Below are 19,076 nucleotides of genomic sequence, written 5' to 3'. Positions count from 1 at the left end.
ATAAAACATGAGTTACACAAAATGGGCGTGTCTTATATATAGCATAACCAAAAACCGGTATTGGCTGCGCCGTGTTGTAATGCATAGCATGTGCTACATAAAAAATATAGTGGTTTTAAAATAATGTTGTTTTAAAGTGTATATAAAGTTATATAAATATAGGTAATAAGGAATCATCCTTTAAATATTATGAGGTGATAAGCTCGGGTTAGGGCGTCATCAAATCTATCATAAAGCCCTTCGGGGTTTATTGGATCTGACCACGCCCCAACCGAAATTATCACCTCAAAATACTCATAGAATGATTCCTTATTCCTTAGGTAAAATGTTAGGATATCTTTAAATACTAGCTTTATAAACTTTTATTATCATAAATTACATTTCTCTGCTTTTAACTAGCATATGCTTTTTTCACCTGTTAGTATTTATTATATATATACATTGTCAATGTACTTGATAATCTCGATGCAGAAATAAAACATTGATCATTTGATTTGAACATATTTTTATTGTACAAAAATTACAACAGGGATTGGACACAAGTTCAAAAACTTAGATCGCCCTCTCCCAATACAAGTATATAATACAGTAAAAATAATGTATACACAACATGTAAGGTCAGCAGATCATATGACAGTTATATATAAATTTTCAATGGTGTACAAACATCAACTAAATCTTTTTGTACATTTGATATAACGATAAACTAGAGAAAATAAAAGTTTGTTTTCGCTGACACTGATTGCGTTGTCGCCCCAAAGTAGGACATGAGTATTAACAATATTTAAATTTACAATATTGAAAATTTCATTAAGCATAACATTTCTGGCCTCTTTATATTTATTACAAGTGAAAAAATAATGATAAGTGTCTTCGAGCTTGCCACACGAACAGAGTGGACTATTAATAATATTACAACGAAAAAGATCACTATTTAGTACACAATTATGACGAAGTCTAGTATGAATAATATTAAAAAATCTGTCACCATAAGTAAAAAAATCAGGTTTAGTTCGACAGGTAATATCATTTTGATTTATGATAGAAACATGTATTTTTTCTTTGAAAATGCGAATGGAGTCACTTTCACGGACATCCGGTGAAAGCGCATTCCATTCATTAACAACAGTGGGAACAAATGAAGATTTATACAATTGTAAACGACATTTTGGTATACTATAATTTTGTGCATTTCTTGTAAAATAATTGGATGCATTAACACGTTTATTTGGGAAAATGTCCATTACATAATTGGGTAAAAGGTTTCTATCAATTTTATACATGGTTTTCAGCCTGGACATTTTCCTTCTACTATCAAATGTTTCCCACCCTGTTTCGAAATAAAGAGAATCCCTAGAAGCGAAAATAGGTAATCCTGTGACGATTCTTGCTGCAATCAATTGTATTTGTTCTAATCTTTCGGAATCAGTGAAAGTGCACCCGCCCCATACATCAGATGCATATTCTAACTGAGGTCTTATAAATGAAGTATATAACAATGATAGTGACTTTCTATTAAGTTTGAATTTGAGTTTTTTCATTAGTCCCAATTTCTTTTGAGCATTTGCTATAATAGAGTTGATATAAACTGTCCATGAAAGATCCTCAGAAAAAATAATTGATCATTTATGTCTATTTCTAAGTTAAAACACAAAAACCCAAATTTACCCAAAACTTACAGACACTACAGCTTTGGCAATAGGAAAATAAATTTTATCATATGTCAATTATTGAATAAAGCTAGCAATTTATAAATGCTCAGTTATTCAAGGATTTTTTAATTGATGATAGTCGACGTACAAACTGTGGGTCTGAATCTGAAGGTAATATAATTTTTTTTCTTGAGTGTCCAAGATACTTTAAAAAAAGAGTTAAACTTTTAAATCAAGTTAATGACATTAATGTACCTTTTCATATTAACCATATTCTTTATGGTAGCTCAGACATTTCATACAACGTAAATTTTTAAAATCGTTTCTTATGTTCACAGTTATATTATAGCTTCTAAGCGTTTTTGACTTTTTTTTTACTTATGAGTTTTTTTTTTAATTCCTGTTTCTCTGGGCTGGATCATGAGAACTCTATACTATGTCTGTCTGTTGGTATGAATGAATAGGTGATGGGTTTATAAATGTAGGAATGAATGTGTTCACGTATATGTTAAACAATGCAATTTATAATTATATGACAACAGTCAGGCTTATTTTTTAATATTCAATTATCCTTTGTATACAAAATATACCAATAATATATCACTCTGAGAACTGGTAAATAATGCTATATACAGTAAAACACGGTTATAACGAACACGCTTATAATGAATTGACGCTTACAGCGAAGTGAATTTCATTCCCCAAGACTCTATTTCATGTTGTAAACTTGACGGATATAACGAATTACGCTTATAACGAAGTTAAATTGTCCGTCCCTGGGACTTCGCGTGTTTATAAGCGTGTTTTACTGTATATACTATATTCTGTGATTGTTTTATAACAACACTTCTAATCTTTGTATTTTGGAAAGGGTTTATATAGGCTTTGCTTGTTGCCTAATCCATTCGATGACTCGATCAATAAAATATGTTTAAAATAAATATATGATTTACATATGTACAGGTACAATACATTTATTTCAAAATTGCTTTTTAATTACGTTTTGTATATGTAACAACCTATGCCATAAAATGTATGTCTTGAGCAAATAAAGAAAGAACATCACTTTAGAAATATTTTCTGCAAGCGGCGGTCCTTATTTCTGCAAAATGTTAAAATGCAAAGCTGGGTACTTTTCTTTCTATGCTTGTTTCATTGCATTAGTTAGAATTAAGTAGTCATTGAAATATTTACAATGATCCCCACTTGTGCATGCGCAGTTCAAATAAGCGATTAACAGTACAATTTAATCGAAAGTTTGTGTAATCCTGTCACCCCACCCTACCCGCATCCGGGATGTCGGTGTTAGTACACGAAACTGGTGGCTCAAACGGTGTTCGTTTATTTTTTTTCTAACCATTTCACAGATGATGATATAAATTCACTCTAAGAGACCGTGTATTTTCAACCCTTCTATTCTGATACTTTTCTCAAGCGCTCTGATTTGTGAGTGTCATCTTGAAGTAGCAGGTGTTAAAAGTGAGGAGATTACAGGTGTTATTTGCTGATATAACATAATGAGCAAGTAGAATTTGATCTTTTTCTCACTTCTCTCATGAATTGTAAACATTTTTTTTTCAAAGGAATGCTTATTTTTATTTTTACCAACATGTGACGAACGAAACAATATACGATTCCCTCCTATTTAAAGCAAATCCGATTATAGATGTTTTTTTCGTTAACAAATATCTCTCTCTCTCTCTCTCTCTCTCTCTCTCTCTCATTCTCTCTTATTTTAATATATATATATTTTTAAATTTCAATATAGCTTTACAATTGTACATCAATTTCAAAGATAAAACCCAATCAGATCGTTGCCTACTCACTGTCTTTGATTAGTTACATTTATTGGAATAACGATGCATATATTTTTGTTTCTAGAAAAATTAATAAAAACTGAAACTTTAATGAAAAATATAAACTCTTAGAGCTTTTATTTGATTCATTTTTTATAATTATTTATTGATGTAATTTCAAAAAAAACTCAATGCATATTTTCAATTTACTTATTTATTTACATTTGCGCAGGTCTTTCAATAATAAAGGTAGTTAATTACGGTAAAATTAATAAGAAGGGAAAGTAGGGTTTTTTCCATCGCGACGTGAAATATAACGAGAGATGATATTGAAAATAGCATAATGCAATTGTATCTGTACTGAATAGATACGAACAATAAAGTGAAATATTTTAATTAAGCATACCATGATGAATCAAAAATCACGTATTGGTTATCTTTATTTATCAACATCCATGTCATAGGTATTTGAAGACACCCCCCCCCCCCACCCCGATCTATAGTCTTGTGGTAGTTGTCTCTATTTCATAGAGATTCCTGTAATGTTACATGTATGTTCACAACCTCTTTCATGTCAAATATCTGAAATCTAACTGCCGAGTGGAAATAAACGATGGCGCAGAACGCTTGATCAGCCAATGAACAAATAGGTCATGTTTTAAGTAAGTTAGATCATATCGATTTAGATTCGCCTTTTTTTACCTAATATGATCTTACTAATCCATAGATTTATAATCAATCAAGTACAGAGCCGACAAACACGATTGCTTAACGTACATGTAAGAAGTGGCGAGGATGGATTATCACACGGCTGCCTATTACGGCACGTGGACGCTATATCAACGCAACAGCAAAAAAAAACTGTGAAACCATCCCAAACAAGTTAAGGAGAGACCATTCTTGTTGGTTCTTTGTTTGGCGTAAACTGGCGGGTTTTTACAACTTTATTTGTAATACCGTTAACAGAGCTCGATAGACGTGTAGGAACAATAACCTTAACTCTCCGCCATGACAGCCAGATTGCTTCACCACAAGATGGCGGCGGTCCATAATCCCCCGGCAAACTGATGGATCGTGCTTTATAGATTAAAAACAAGATGATTGCTTTTTACCTTTGTAGATTCCGTTTATTCTGTTAGAGGTATCACCTTACATGGATACCTGTACAGAGGTGTCCGCTTACCTGTTAACCTTTATAATGTATACCTGTGAAGTGGTCAGAATTAAGGATGTATCTGTACTTTACAGAAGTCTTCACCCCCCCCCCCCCCCCGTGTCTACTGGTCCTGGCTCCACCGTCACCACAATTTTCAAATTACTCAACTCAAACTCATTCCTCAACTTATTAAACCCTTTAAAAGGGCATGGTCACGATTTCCGTCAAATTCCATTTTTCTATTTTTATTATTTACAATGCTTTAGAAATGCATTTCTAATGATCAAATGAAATTTGAGAGTAAGTCTTTAAGTTTTAAGCGACATACAGATCTCACAAATCTGTGTCATGTAAACAAGGCTCGTGCCCTGTTTTTGTTTACATAGGTTCAATATACCAATTAAAAACCTTTTTCAAGCTGATTTTTCTATCTTTATATTTATTTTAAGCATAGATAAACTGTTCCTAACATTTAACACATTCATTTTAGGTCTAAATTTGAAATTTTTACTTCAGCATTCAAAATGTAAACAAAAGCTTTGTTTACATGTCAAAGAATTGTAAGCTCTGTAACTCGCTTATTACTCAACAAATGACACTCAAATTTTGTTTACCTCACTGAAGCATTGTAATTATTAAAATCGGAAAAATATTTTTGACCAAAATCGTGACCATGCCCCTTTAATGAAAAGTGCATAGACTTGAGGTAAATACTCAGACTTGAGGTGAATACTCAGACTTGAGGCCAATACTCAGACTTGAGGCCAATACTCAGACTTGAGGTGAATACTCAGACTTGAGGTGAATACTCAGACTTGATGTGAATACTCAGACTTGAGGTCAATACTCAAACTTGAGGTCAATACTCAGACTTGAGGTGATTACTCAGACTTGAGGTCAATACTCAGATTTGAGGTCAATACACAGACTTTAGGTCAATACCTAGACTTGAGGTGAATACTCAGACTTGAGGTCAATACTCAGACTTGAGGTCAATACTCAGACTTGAGGTCAATACTCAGATTTGAGGTCAATACACAGACTTGAGGTCAATACTCAGACTTGAGGTCAATACTCAGATTTGAGGTCAATACTCAGACTTGAGGTCAATACTCAGACTTGAGGTCAATACTCAGACTTGAGGCTGGGTATTGATCTAAGGGAAGCTGGTGACGATGGAGCCAAGACCGACCTTTTTGGACCTCTATACTGGATACAGTGGAATATTCACTCCGGTCTTATTTTCGCTCTACTCGCCTTCGTTGTCAGCGAGCGAATTTAAGACTGGGCGAATTCCGGTGTCTTCAATTATTTCTCTTTAAACACAACTGTGTCTTGGCGAATTCAATAAGGGCAATTGTAGAGGGGCGAAAATTACACGAAGTAAAAACAACCGTGTATACATTATTAGTTTTGTTGGGCGTCTATCTAACTTAAATTATATACTGTATTAGTTTTGTTGGGCATATATCAAACTTGTGCTATGTACTGTATTACTTTTGTTGGGCGTCTTTCAAACTTTTGCTATATACTGTATTACTTTTGTTGGGCGTCTATCAATCTTTTGCTATGTACTGTATTACTTTTGTTGGGCGTCTATCAATCTTTTGCTATGTACTGTATTACTTTTGTTGGGCGTCTATCAAACTTTTGCTATGTACTGTATTACTTTTGTTGGGCGTCTTTCAATCTTTTGCTATGTACTGTATAACTTTTGTTGGGCGTCTATCAATCTTTTGCTATGTACTGTATTACTTTTGTTGGGCGTCTATCAAACTTTTGCTATGTACTGTATTACTTTTGTTGGGCGTCTATTTAACTTTAATTATATACTGTATAACTTTTGTTGGGAGTCTATCAATCTTTTGCTATGTACTGTATTACTTTTGTTGGGCGTCTATCAATCTTGTGTTATATAATAGTACTACTTTTGTTGGGCGTCTATCAAACTTGTGCTATATGCTGTATTACTTTTCTTTGGCGTCTGTCAAACTTGAATTATATACTGTATTACTTTTGTTGGGCGTCTATCAATTTTTTGCTATGTACTGTATATCTTTTGTCGGGCGTCTATTAATCTTTTGCTATATACTGTATTACTTTTGTTGGGCGTCTATCAATCTTTTGCTATGTACTGTATTACTTTTGTTGGGCGTCTATCAATCTTTTGCTATATACTCTATAACTTTGGTTCGGCGTCTATCAATCTTTTGCTATCTACTGTATTACTTTTGTTGGGCGTCTATCAAACTTGAATTATAAACTGTATTACTTTTGTTGGGCGTCTATCAATTTTTTGCTATGTACTGTATAACTTTTGTCGGGCGTCTATTAATCTTTTGCTATATACTGTATAACTTTTGTTGGGCGTCTATCAATCTTTTGCTATGTACTGTATTACTTTTGTTGGGCGTCTATCAAACTTTTGCTATGTACTGTATTACTTTTGTGGGGCGTCTATCAAACTTTAATTATATACTGTATAACTTTTGTTGGGCGTCTATCAGTCTTTTGCTATGTTCTGTATTACTTTTGTTGGGCGTCTATCAATCTTTTGCTATGTACTGTATAACTTTTGTTGGGCGTCTATCAATCTTTTGCTATGTACTGTATTACTTTTGTTGGGCGTCTATCAATCTTGTGTTATATAATAGTATTACTTTTGTTGTGCGTCTATCAATCTTTTGCTATGTACTGTATTACTTTTGTTGGGCGTCTATCAATCTTGTGTTATATAATAGTACTACTTTTGTTGGGCGTCTATCAAACTTGTGCTATATGCTGTATTACTTTTCTTTGGCGTCTGTCAAACTTGAATTATATACTGTATTACTTTTGTTGGGCGTCTATCAAACTTGAATTATATACTGTATTACTTTTGTTGGGCGTCTATCAATTTTTTGCTATGTACTGTATAACTTTTGTCGGGCGTCTATTAATCTTTTGCTATGTACTGTATTACTTTTGTTGGGCGTCTATCAATTTTTTGCTAAGTACTGTATTACTTTTGTTGGGCGTCTATCAATCTTTTGCTAAGTACTGTATTACTTTTGTTGGGCGTCTATCAAACTTTTGCTATGTACTGTATAACTTTTGGTGGGCGTCTATCAATTTTTTGCTATGTACTGTATAACTTTTGGTGGGCGTCTATCAATCTTTTGCTAAGTACTGTATTACTTTTGTTGGACGTCTATCAATCTTTTGCTATGTACTGTATAACTTTTGTTGGGCGTCTATCAATCTTTTGCTATGTACTGTATTACTTTTGTTGGGCGTCTATCAATTTTTTGCTATGTACTGTATAACTTTTGGTGGGCGTCTATCAATCTTTTGCTAAGTACTGTATTACTGTTGTCGGGCGTCTATTAATCTTTTGCTATATACTGTATTACTTTTGTTGGGCGTCTATCAATCTTTTGCTATGTACTGTATTACTTTTGTTGGGCGTCTATTAATCTTTTGCTATATACTCTATAACTTTGGTTCGGCGTCTATCAATCTTTTGCTATCTACTGTATTACTTTTGTTGGGCGTCTATCAATCTTGTGTTATATAATAGTACTACTTTTGTTGGGCGTCTATCAAACTTGTGCTATATGATGTATTACTTTTCTTTGGCGTCTGTCTAACTTGAATTATATACTGTATTACTTTTGTTGGGCGTCTATCAAACTTGAATTATATACTGTATTACTTTTGTTGGGCGTCTATCAATTTTTTGCTATGTACTGTATAACTATTGTCGGGCGTCTATTAATCTTTTGCTATATACTGTATAACTTTTGTTGGGCGTCTATCAATCTTTTGCTATGTACTGTATTACTTTTGTTGGGCGTCTATCAAACTTTTGCTATGTACTGTATTACTTTTGTGGGGCGTCTATCAAACTTTAATTATATACTGTATAACTTTTGTTGGGCGTCTATCAGTCTTTTGCTATGTTCTGTATTACTTTTGTTGGGCGTCTATCAATCTTTTGCTATGTACTGTATAACTTTTGTTGGGCGTCTATCAATCTTTTGCTATGTACTGTATTACTTTTGTTGGGCGTCTATCAATCTTGTGTTATATAATAGTATTACTTTTGTTGTGCGTCTATCAATCTTTTGCTATGTACTGTATTACTTTTGTTGGGCGTCTATCAATCTTGTGTTATATAATAGTACTACTTTTGTTGGGCGTCTATCAAACTTGTGCTATATGCTGTATTACTTTTCTTTGGCGTCTGTCAAACTTGAATTATATACTGTATTACTTTTGTTGGGCGTCTATCAAACTTGAATTATATACTGTATTACTTTTGTTGGGCGTCTATCAATTTTTTGCTATGTACTGTATAACTTTTGTCGGGCGTCTATTTATCTTTTGCTATGTACTGTATTACTTTTGTTGGGCGTCTATCAATCTTTTGCTAAGTACTGTATTACTTTTGTTGGGCGTCTATCAATCTTTTGCTAAGTACTGTATTACTTTTGTTGGGCGTCTATCAATCTTTTGCTATGTACTGTATTACTTTTGTTGGGCGTCTATCAAACTTTTGCTATGTACTGTATTACTTTTGTTGGGCGTCTATTTAACTTTAATTATATACTGTATAACTTTTGTTGGGAGTCTATCAATCTTTTGCTATGTACTGTATTACTTTTGTTGGGCGTCTATCAATTTTGTGTTATATAATAGTACTACTTTTGTTGGGCGTCTATCAAACTTGTGCTATATGCTGTATTACTTTTCTTTGGCGTCTGTCAAACTTGAATTATATACTGTATTACTTTTGTTGGGCGTCTATCAATTTTTTGCTATGTACTGTATATCTTTTGTCGGGCGTCTATTAATCTTTTGCTATATACTGTATTACTTTTGTTGGGCGTCTATCAATCTTTTGCTATGTACTGTATTACTTTTGTTGGGCGTCTATCAATCTTTTGCTATATACTCTATAACTTTGGTTCGGCGTCTATCAATCTTTTGCTATCTACTGTATTACTTTTGTTGGGCGTCTATCAATCTTGTGTTATATAATAGTACTACTTTTGTTGGGCGTCTATCAAACTTGTGCTATATGCTGTATTACTTTTCTTTGGCGTCTGTCAAACTTGAATTATATACTGTATTACTTTTGTTGGGCGTCTATCAAACTTGAATTATAAACTGTATTACTTTTGTTGGGCGTCTATCAATTATTTGCTATGTACTGTATAACTTTTGTCGGGCGTCTATTAATCTTTTGCTATATACTGTATAACTTTTGTTGGGCGTCTATCAATCTTTTGCTATGTACTGTATTACTTTTGTTGGGCGTCTATCAAACTTTTGCTATGTACTGTATTACTTTTGTGGGGCGTCTATCAAACTTTAATTATATACTGTATAACTTTTGTTGGGCGTCTATCAGTCTTTTGCTATGTTCTGTATTACTTTTGTTGGGCGTCTATCAATCTTTTGCTATGTACTGTATAACTTTTGTTGGGCGTCTATCAATCTTTTGCTATGTACTGTATTACTTTTGTTGGGCGTCTATCAATCTTGTGTTATATAATAGTATTACTTTTGTTGTGCGTCTATCAATCTTTTGCTATGCACTGTATTACTTTTGTTGGGCGTCTATCAATCTTGTGTTATATAATAGTACTACTTTTGTTGGGCGTCTATCAAACTTGTGCTATATGCTGTATTACTTTTCTTTGGCGTCTGTCAAACTTGAATTATATACTGTATTACTTTTGTTGGGCGTCTATCAAACTTGAATTATATACTGTATTACTTTTGTTGGGCGTCTATCAATTTTTTGCTATGTACTGTATAACTTTTGTCGGGCGTCTATTAATCTTTTGCTATGTACTGTATTACTTTTGTTGGGCGTCTATCAATTTTTTGCTAAGTACTGTATTACTTTTGTTGGGCGTCTATCAATCTTTTGCTAAGTACTGTATTACTTTTGTTGGGCGTCTATCAAACTTTTGCTATGTACTGTATAACTTTTGGTGGGCGTCTATCAATTTTTTGCTATGTACTGTATAACTTTTGGTGGGCGTCTATCAATCTTTTGCTAAGTACTGTATTACTTTTGTTGGACGTCTATCAATCTTTTGCTATGTACTGTATAACTTTTGTTGGGCGTCTATCAATCTTTTGCTATGTACTGTATTACTTTTGTTGGGCGTCTATCAATTTTTTGCTATGTACTGTATAACTTTTGGTGGGCGTCTATCAATCTTTTGCTAAGTACTGTATTACTGTTGTCGGGCGTCTATTAATCTTTTGCTATATACTGTATTACTTTTGTTGGGCGTCTATCAATCTTTTGCTATGTACTGTATTACTTTTGTTGGGCGTCTATTAATCTTTTGCTATATACTCTATAACTTTGGTTCGGCGTCTATCAATCTTTTGCTATCTACTGTATTACTTTTGTTGGGCGTCTATCAATCTTGTGTTATATAATAGTACTACTTTTGTTGGGCGTCTATCAAACTTGTGCTATATGATGTATTACTTTTCTTTGGCGTCTGTCTAACTTGAATTATATACTGTATTACTTTTGTTGGGCGTCTATCAAACTTGAATTATATACTGTATTACTTTTGTTGGGCGTCTATCAATTTTTTGCTATGTACTGTATAACTATTGTCGGGCGTCTATTAATCTTTTGCTATATACTGTATAACTTTTGTTGGGCGTCTATCAATCTTTTGCTATGTACTGTATTACTTTTGTTGGGCGTCTATCAAACTTTTGCTATGTACTGTATTACTTTTGTGGGGCGTCTATCAAACTTTAATTATATACTGTATAACTTTTGTTGGGCGTCTATCAGTCTTTTGCTATGTTCTGTATTACTTTTGTTGGGCGTCTATCAATCTTTTGCTATGTACTGTATAACTTTTGTTGGGCGTCTATCAATCTTTTGCTATGTACTGTATTACTTTTGTTGGGCGTCTATCAATCTTGTGTTATATAATAGTATTACTTTTGTTGTGCGTCTATCAATCTTTTGCTATGTACTGTATTACTTTTGTTGGGCGTCTATCAATCTTGTGTTATATAATAGTACTACTTTTGTTGGGCGTCTATCAAACTTGTGCTATATGCTGTATTACTTTTCTTTGGCGTCTGTCAAACTTGAATTATATACTGTATTACTTTTGTTGGGCGTCTATCAAACTTGAATTATATACTGTATCACTTTTGTTGGGCGTCTATCAATTTTTTGCTATGTACTGTATAACTTTTGTCGGGCGTCTATTAATCTTTTGCTATGTACTGTATTACTTTTGTTGGGCGTCTATCAATCTTTTGCTAAGTACTGTATTACTTTTTTGGGCGTCTATCAATCTTTTGCTAAGTACTGTATTACTTTTGTTGGGCGTCTATCAATCTTTTGCTATGTACTGTATTACTTTTGTTGGGCGTCTATCAATTTTTTGCTTTGTACTGTATAACTTTTGTTGGGCGTCTATCAATCTTTTGCTAAGTACTATATTACTTTTGTTGGACGTCTATCAATCTTTTGCTATGTACTGTATAACTTTTGTTGGGCGTCTATCAATCTTTTGCTATGTACTGTATTACTTTTGTTGGGCGTCTATCAATCTTTTGCTATGTACTGTATTACTTTTGTTTGGCGTCTATCAATCTTTTGCTATGTACTGTATTACTTTTGTTGGGCGTCTATCAATCTTTTGCTATCTACTGTATAACTTTTGTTGGGCGTCTATCAATCTTGCGCTTGTCAATGACTAGATTAATCATTGACTTACTTTGATCCGACGTAAAAAGAATTTAAAAAAAAAACAGTCATAAGAGTGTAAGCGTTTTTAATTTAATTCTTATATGTCAGGTGTGCAATTTTTGAGGCACAGAAATTGTGTTATTTCGACTTAGATAAAACATTTTAGTAGTCCATCTTAGTGCGATAAATTAGATTATTATCTTTATTATTTTACATCCAAACAACATCATACATGTAATCATAGAATATTATTATTAGAACATGTAAGAATATATAGTCTCCACAGAAGACATCAAATCAGATTACTCTTAGTCATATTATGCAATCGCAGCGTCATTCGGTGTCGCACACGCTTGTTGGGAAGATCCTGAGGGATATCGATGGCACTGTAATTTTGCTGGCCATGGGAGACCGCGGTACAACCTTTGGAACTCCTCTGCACATGCCATTTCAACTTCTTCACAAGTCTCACGACAAGGCAGAACGAAGGGCTGCTGGTCATTGGGACAAAATGGCGCAAAAACACCACACAACAGAAATGCTAAGTTGTCATGACAACGCGATTGTAACAAGGCTTCGTACTGATTCATTTCCAGTTGAATAATTCGTTCGTCACTCTGAAGAAACATGTTTGGTAATGTTCGAATCTGAAGAGAGAGATTAGCGCATGCACTGAACGTATTTTGTTCACAGTAGGCGTAGCGCAGAGGCGCCGGCGCCATGTGGTTAGGCACTGCTTTAAGGCAAGAGCCCTGCCTCTTTCGTCGGAAGCGATTACATTTAAGCTGTCTGTTCGGCCATTTTGTTCCTCCCTGTTTCAACTTTTGGCTACAGCCTCGTTTGGCACTGAAACAAGTCTCGCGGCATGGGAGTACAATGGCGTTACTTCCTGTAGAGCATTTTGGGAGAAATGTTCCGCATACAGTTAACCGGAAGTTCTTGTGACAGTCGCTGTCCATGAACGGCCAGTATCGCTCGATGGCCCTGGAAAAAAATCAAATTTATTAAGCTATTGAAAACAATGGAAAAGCCAGTAGGGAGTGGTTAATATGGAAGAACAGCATTAATGGTGAATATAATTAACTTGTCGGGAAAAAAATTAATGTGAGAGAGAGAGAGAGAGAGAGAGAGAGAGAGAGAGAGAGAGAGAGAGAGAGAGAGAGAGAGAGAGAGAGAGAGAGAGAGAATGGTTTGTATACCAGGGGCGGGGGTGAACAATGTTAAATTATAAAAAAAAAGATTTTTCACACAAACCTTACTCTATACGCTCATGCATAATACATACACTCATAATGTTTAGAAGTGCATAGACTTTAGCAATCGCCCAAATGTTGTTAATACACCAGTACACGGCAGTAATGCTGGTGTAACATACACTACACGGCGGTAATACTGGTGTAACATACAGTACACGGCGGTAATGCTTGAGAAATTAATGTACAGTACAATGCGGTAATGCTTGAGAAATTAATGTACAGTACAATGCGGTAATGCTAATGTGTCATACAGTACCTGGTGGTAATACTTGTGTAACGTACATTACCCCGCAGTAATGCTAATGCAGTTAGGCCTTAGAAAAAAATGTGTGTTTAGGGAAACACTGATGAAAAAATTAGGTTAGGTAGGTCATATCTAAAAACGGTGTTTTTAATGGAAATAATATGAAAAAAAACAGACATCTAAAAATGGTAGGATCGGGACATTTTTGTAGGTTACCCTAAACACATTCTTTAGGCCTCACGCACAGTGCACCGTCGTAGTGCTGGTGTAACGTTCATGCATGCTCTTGTCTGTTTCTCCTTTTTTTCTTTCTTCGGGCTGACCGCATCTTCATTAGAGGAGGAGATGGCTCGTAATGGGGTCAGACTCAGTGTTTGAAATTTAGAAATCATCTCGGGACATACCGGCGGTGACCAGGGGTCATCTCAGGATAAACTAGTGGTAACCAGGGGTCATCTCAGGATATACATGTACTAGTGGCGACCAAGTGTTGACGCTTAAATGCATAGTGGCAAGGGGGAGCGGCAAACTTATCCAAAATCTGAACAAGCAAAACCAAAAAATTAAAAAAAAGAATCTACTTATGTTTATTGTACAAAGCTAAAGCTTGGCTCTGTTATTGATTTAATATCACGCATTAAGTGTGAATTTCAATATTGCATGTAATTTGATTAAGCGACGTCCCGATATTGCTTATACATATACACCAATGATGAAGATGAAATTAAATTAAAGTGCTGTGTTTTTACGCCGAATATCCTGTTTCTGCAGGATCAGTTATCCTAGATTACAATGGGTGTCGCTAAAACGCGGAAAGGAAAACGGAATGGAAAGCGGAACGGTATGGAATACGGAAAATGTTACATAATGTTATTGACTTGATAGATGTGTTAAACAAGCTAAACGATATACGTTATCCAATTTTTTAACATTGTTAAAACTGTTATCCATATTCAAGTTTATTTCATTAGAAAAAGTTATGATTTTTGCGTGGACCCTGAGGTCCACGCAGAAAATATATAAGCGAGGTTACACCGGATGCTATGGGGAAAATTCAGCCTGCGCATGAGCTATCTATGGTGTCCGGATAGGGCCATTTGCGTTAGCTCGACATCGCGTTCAGATAAACGAGACATCGCGCTAACACACAACACGCCGTCGCGCTAACGCAACTTTGCACAACACGCCGTCGCGCTAACACGTAACACGCCGTCGCGCTAACGCAACTTTGCACAACACGCCGTCGCGCTAACACACAACACGCCGTCGCGCTAACGCAACTTTGCACAACACGCCGTCGCGCTAACACAAAACACGCCGTCGCGCTAACACAACTTTGCACAACACGCCGTCGCGCTAACACACAACAGACTATATTTCTATTCATATGTATTGATAATAATTGAAAATAATACATGTATTTCAAAGTACATTTTATTTATTTTTCATCCATGCTTGCATGCTGGCCTACAATTTTCAGCATGCACAGTCTAATATTTCCGGACACGACTTCCTACTAGACTGTGAAACTTGCAAAGTTGCGTTAGCGCGACGGCGTGTTGTGCAAAGTTTTGTTAGCGGGACGACGTGTTGTGCAAAGTTGTGTTAGCGCGACGGCGTGTTTTGTGTTAGCGCGATAGTGTGTTGTGTGTTAGCGCGATGGCATGTTGTGCAAAGTTGCGTTAGCGCTACGGCGTGTTGTGTGTTAGCGCGATGTCTCGTTTATCTGAACGCGATGTCGCGCTAACGCAAATGGCCCTATCCTGACACCATAGCTATCCTGGTTCCTGTGCGTATTAGGTAGCTCAGGGAACCAGGATAGCACAAGTTTATCTGAATCGCGATCGGGATTCCATACCATATGCACTCATAAGTTCAAAGGCGCTGTACTATTATAAAGTTCACGGTAAACAGTAGTCAAAACAGAAACAAAGTATTCCTTTTAAAGAAATAATCGGCATGTGATATGAAATGTCAGTATTATGAAATAAGTTAATGTAATGCCGAAACTACAACATGCATCAAATAGGCTGATATAGCATAATTTGCAACGTTTTGTTGTTTTCCGTATACACATGTAACTTAACTTTACTTTTATAGTAGGCGAAGCTAGATCCTTCCCAATTAAAAATATTTAAGCATTTAAGTGTGAATGAATACTTATGTCACTGTATAAAAGTTTAAATCTCAAGAAAAATGCATCAAAATATGAAATCAATTTAAACAAAGCTGTCACTGCATAGTAAACAAGTAGTGCGAATTGTAATGTGTGCGCAGATAGTAGATTCGCCGAATGCCTGATACTATACATGCAGACTTCATTAATAGATAGATCATAATTATTTTAGAAGTATGAACCCTTTAAATTCTGAGATAAAATGTCAGGGCTATACACATACGTAATCCAACGTACAAATTTAGTGGTTATAAAAGTAGGGGGCTAGCGTCGGTGGAAACGTTGATAATCTTAAAGCTCTAGCCCGCGTTTTCGTTGGAAACACATGCACATGGTCCACGTATTGTAGTCCTTTTTTTAAAGGACAGCAACTTGTCTCAAAATTAACATTACAGGCTTTGACCACTAGTCCCAGTTTAGCAAAATATACAATATATTCAGCTCCTTATTCGGATTATGTTACAGGAATGTACAATCACGCAGGTAACCGTAAAGAAACTGTCATCCTAAAATACTGGGAATAAGTGACCTAAAATACTGGGAATAAGTGACCTAAACTGTCATCCTAAAATACTGGGAATAAGTGACCTAAAATACTGGGGAAAAGTGACCTAAAATACTGGGAATAAGTGACCTAAGATGCCGATTTTAGAAAAAAGAGACTTTGCAGGACATCAAGAGAATTCGTGATCCAATAAAATGCATGATTCTGTTTTCGATTATTAATCTTTAAATAGCGAGACGAATAAGTTCTCGAACAGATGTAGCAGCAAAACGTCGTAACAATGATAGTGAATTGTGTTCGTCGGTCACGTTTTTTAAATCAATAATGCTAAAAATGTTATTAAATCTTTGAAATAGTATAGATTACTAAGAATTCAATGTGGATGAGAGTACATCAGGTTTGAATTTTTTTGAATACGTTTAAAATCCCAAGCAAGTTTGGAAGTCACGAAAAACCCAACCTATTGCAAAAGCTTCAAACAACTGCCCCACACTATTATTGCAACAACATTACAAAAGGAAAATAATTAAAAAGATATTATAATATCTTATTTAATCACAATGTGTGAACATTTCATTTTTCCGTATCGTACTTTATTAAGCAAATCGAATGCAATGATCTAGTTGATAAACATTTGTAAGAATGATATAAAATATTAATCAGCTTTTGATAATAATCATTCTTAAAATTTAATAAATGATACAAAGTTAATAGTTTGTGTCCAATCTTTATAATATTTAAGCGATAAGCATCAGTGTATTTTATCCGTTTTCCGTTCTAGTCCGTTTTCCGTTCCGCGTTTTAGCACCCCCCCCCCCCCCCCCACCCTTTACAATGACTGAGCGAAGTGTCCTTTCTGATATATTTAATTTTATCAAATCAAAAATACAACATGACTACTTTAAAGTAGTCTTGTATATTTGATTTGATAACATGAAATATATCAGAAAGGACAGAAGTCCCAGCATCGGGGGGGGGGGGGGGCTGGGCAGCCCCCCCCCCCACTTTTTTGCGCAGCAAAGATTTTTCTTAAATCTATATACAAAAATTTGAATGAATATGGAGTCCCCCCCCCCCCCCCTATTATGGGACTATGTAAAAAATTGAATTAAAAATAAGGAAACGAGCAGTGGAACTGAAGTTAAATGAATACTTGCTGCCCCCCTTCCATGATTAGGATTTTCCGGATTTTGGAAATTAAGGGGTTTTTCTTTTGCTTTTCAAGATTTTTTGGATGAGTCCCCCCCCCCCCCCCTCCCACTTTCAAAAACGATGCTAAATGCCTGATATACACGGTGTACCCTCGGATTTCTATGTTACCTAGTTTAAAGTAAAGATAGAGAAATTTATCCTCGATTTTGGACCCAACGGGAATACAACGGGAATAAAACGGGAATACAACGGGAATACAACTTTGCAATTATTAGAGAGAACGTCCCATAGGGAAGATTACATAATATAGCAAAAAACAATCCACGTGACATGTATATGGACGTGCAGCAGTTGGGTAAATCCCTTGTGTACATATTCACATATTTACAATATACATAATTTTAGTCAAAATAATAGCTTACACAAATACGAAGATAATATAATATTATGAACAATTTATGTGCATTTATTTAGTATATCACTAGTTCTCTTTAATCTCAAGGTTTTATTTTTATTTTTTATACTCACCGGTATAACCTCCGACTGGGTCACGTGACCGAATCTATTGGGGAGACGGGTGTGTGTGTAGCCGACCAACCCCCGGCACATGGGGACCACGACCTCCTGAACACTCATCGTCTCCATGACAGCACGAAATCACCAGACTGATGGCTACCAGTCCGCTCACAAATCTGTCCAGCATGTTGTGTGCAATCAGTTCAACAGTAGCTGGGGGTGTGCTGCCACTGCTGTCTGAGGTTGGAGTGTAGAGCGGCTGTTACTGGTACATTGTATTTACTATGACGGGGGCTCTAGAGTCGGCCAAGGGAAACCCCAGCAGATCGTCACAAGTGGCGGAAGTTTCCAATTATTGCCGACAGACGGCGGTCATTATTTGCTCCTTGTGTTAACAGAATAGTTTTTCTGTGTTGTGACATTTTACTCGCTGTTCACAGACCAAATATAAATAAGTATTTCAAATGTTAAACTCATACTTGGTGTCTTTTTCAAAATATCATGAGGCTATTCGTTGGCCTAATTTGGTTATTATTTTTTTGTACGTAGACACAAAAATCAAAAGTATTAAAACAGAAACAGTTGAAATTGAATGAAAATGATAGCTTCACAGTACTTTGATCATCAATCACTCATACATGTACATGTATAGGGTGCATTAGAGAACATGGCGGACCGGAAACGGAACTGAAAACGTATAACCGAGTACGGTCGATTTCAATAACATAATTGTTTTTTTACTTTATAGAGATATAAAATATACCATTATCTATCTAGTTTTTAACATGTATTATCTTATTAAGTTTATTGATATGAATTGATTTCTTCGTCTCATACATTCACCGAGGCAGTGCTTGAAGCATCTAATACATCGTGGACTTAATTACTATT

General features: G+C 35.2%; 1 protein-coding gene across 1 annotated transcript; it reads right to left on the bottom strand.

The window, feature by feature from the left end:
* Positions 1 to 12,404: 12,404 nt before the first annotated feature.
* Positions 12,405 to 18,465, bottom strand: LOC105346358 (uncharacterized). The gene is made up of 3 exons (XM_066078683.1): positions 18,198 to 18,465; positions 14,367 to 14,377; positions 12,405 to 13,320 (listed from the first exon to the last, which is right to left on the bottom strand). Exons 1-3 carry the CDS (start codon positions 18,312 to 18,314, stop codon positions 12,654 to 12,656), a joined length of 795 nt encoding a protein of 264 aa, XP_065934755.1. The 5' UTR covers positions 18,315 to 18,465; the 3' UTR covers positions 12,405 to 12,653.
* Positions 18,466 to 19,076: the final 611 nt, after the last annotated feature.

The sequence above is a fragment of the Magallana gigas genome, chromosome 1 (genome assembly GCF_963853765.1).
Source record: "Magallana gigas chromosome 1, xbMagGiga1.1, whole genome shotgun sequence".
Classification (NCBI taxonomy): domain Eukaryota; kingdom Metazoa; phylum Mollusca; class Bivalvia; order Ostreida; family Ostreidae; genus Magallana; species Magallana gigas.
This window is presented reverse-complemented; position numbering and strand designations above follow the sequence as displayed.

Excerpts from the sequence above, each read along its gene's own strand:
- LOC105346358 (XM_066078683.1), bottom strand. The coding sequence starts at position 18,314 with ATGGAGACGATGAGTGTTCAGGAGGTCGTGGTCCCCATGTGCCGGGGG.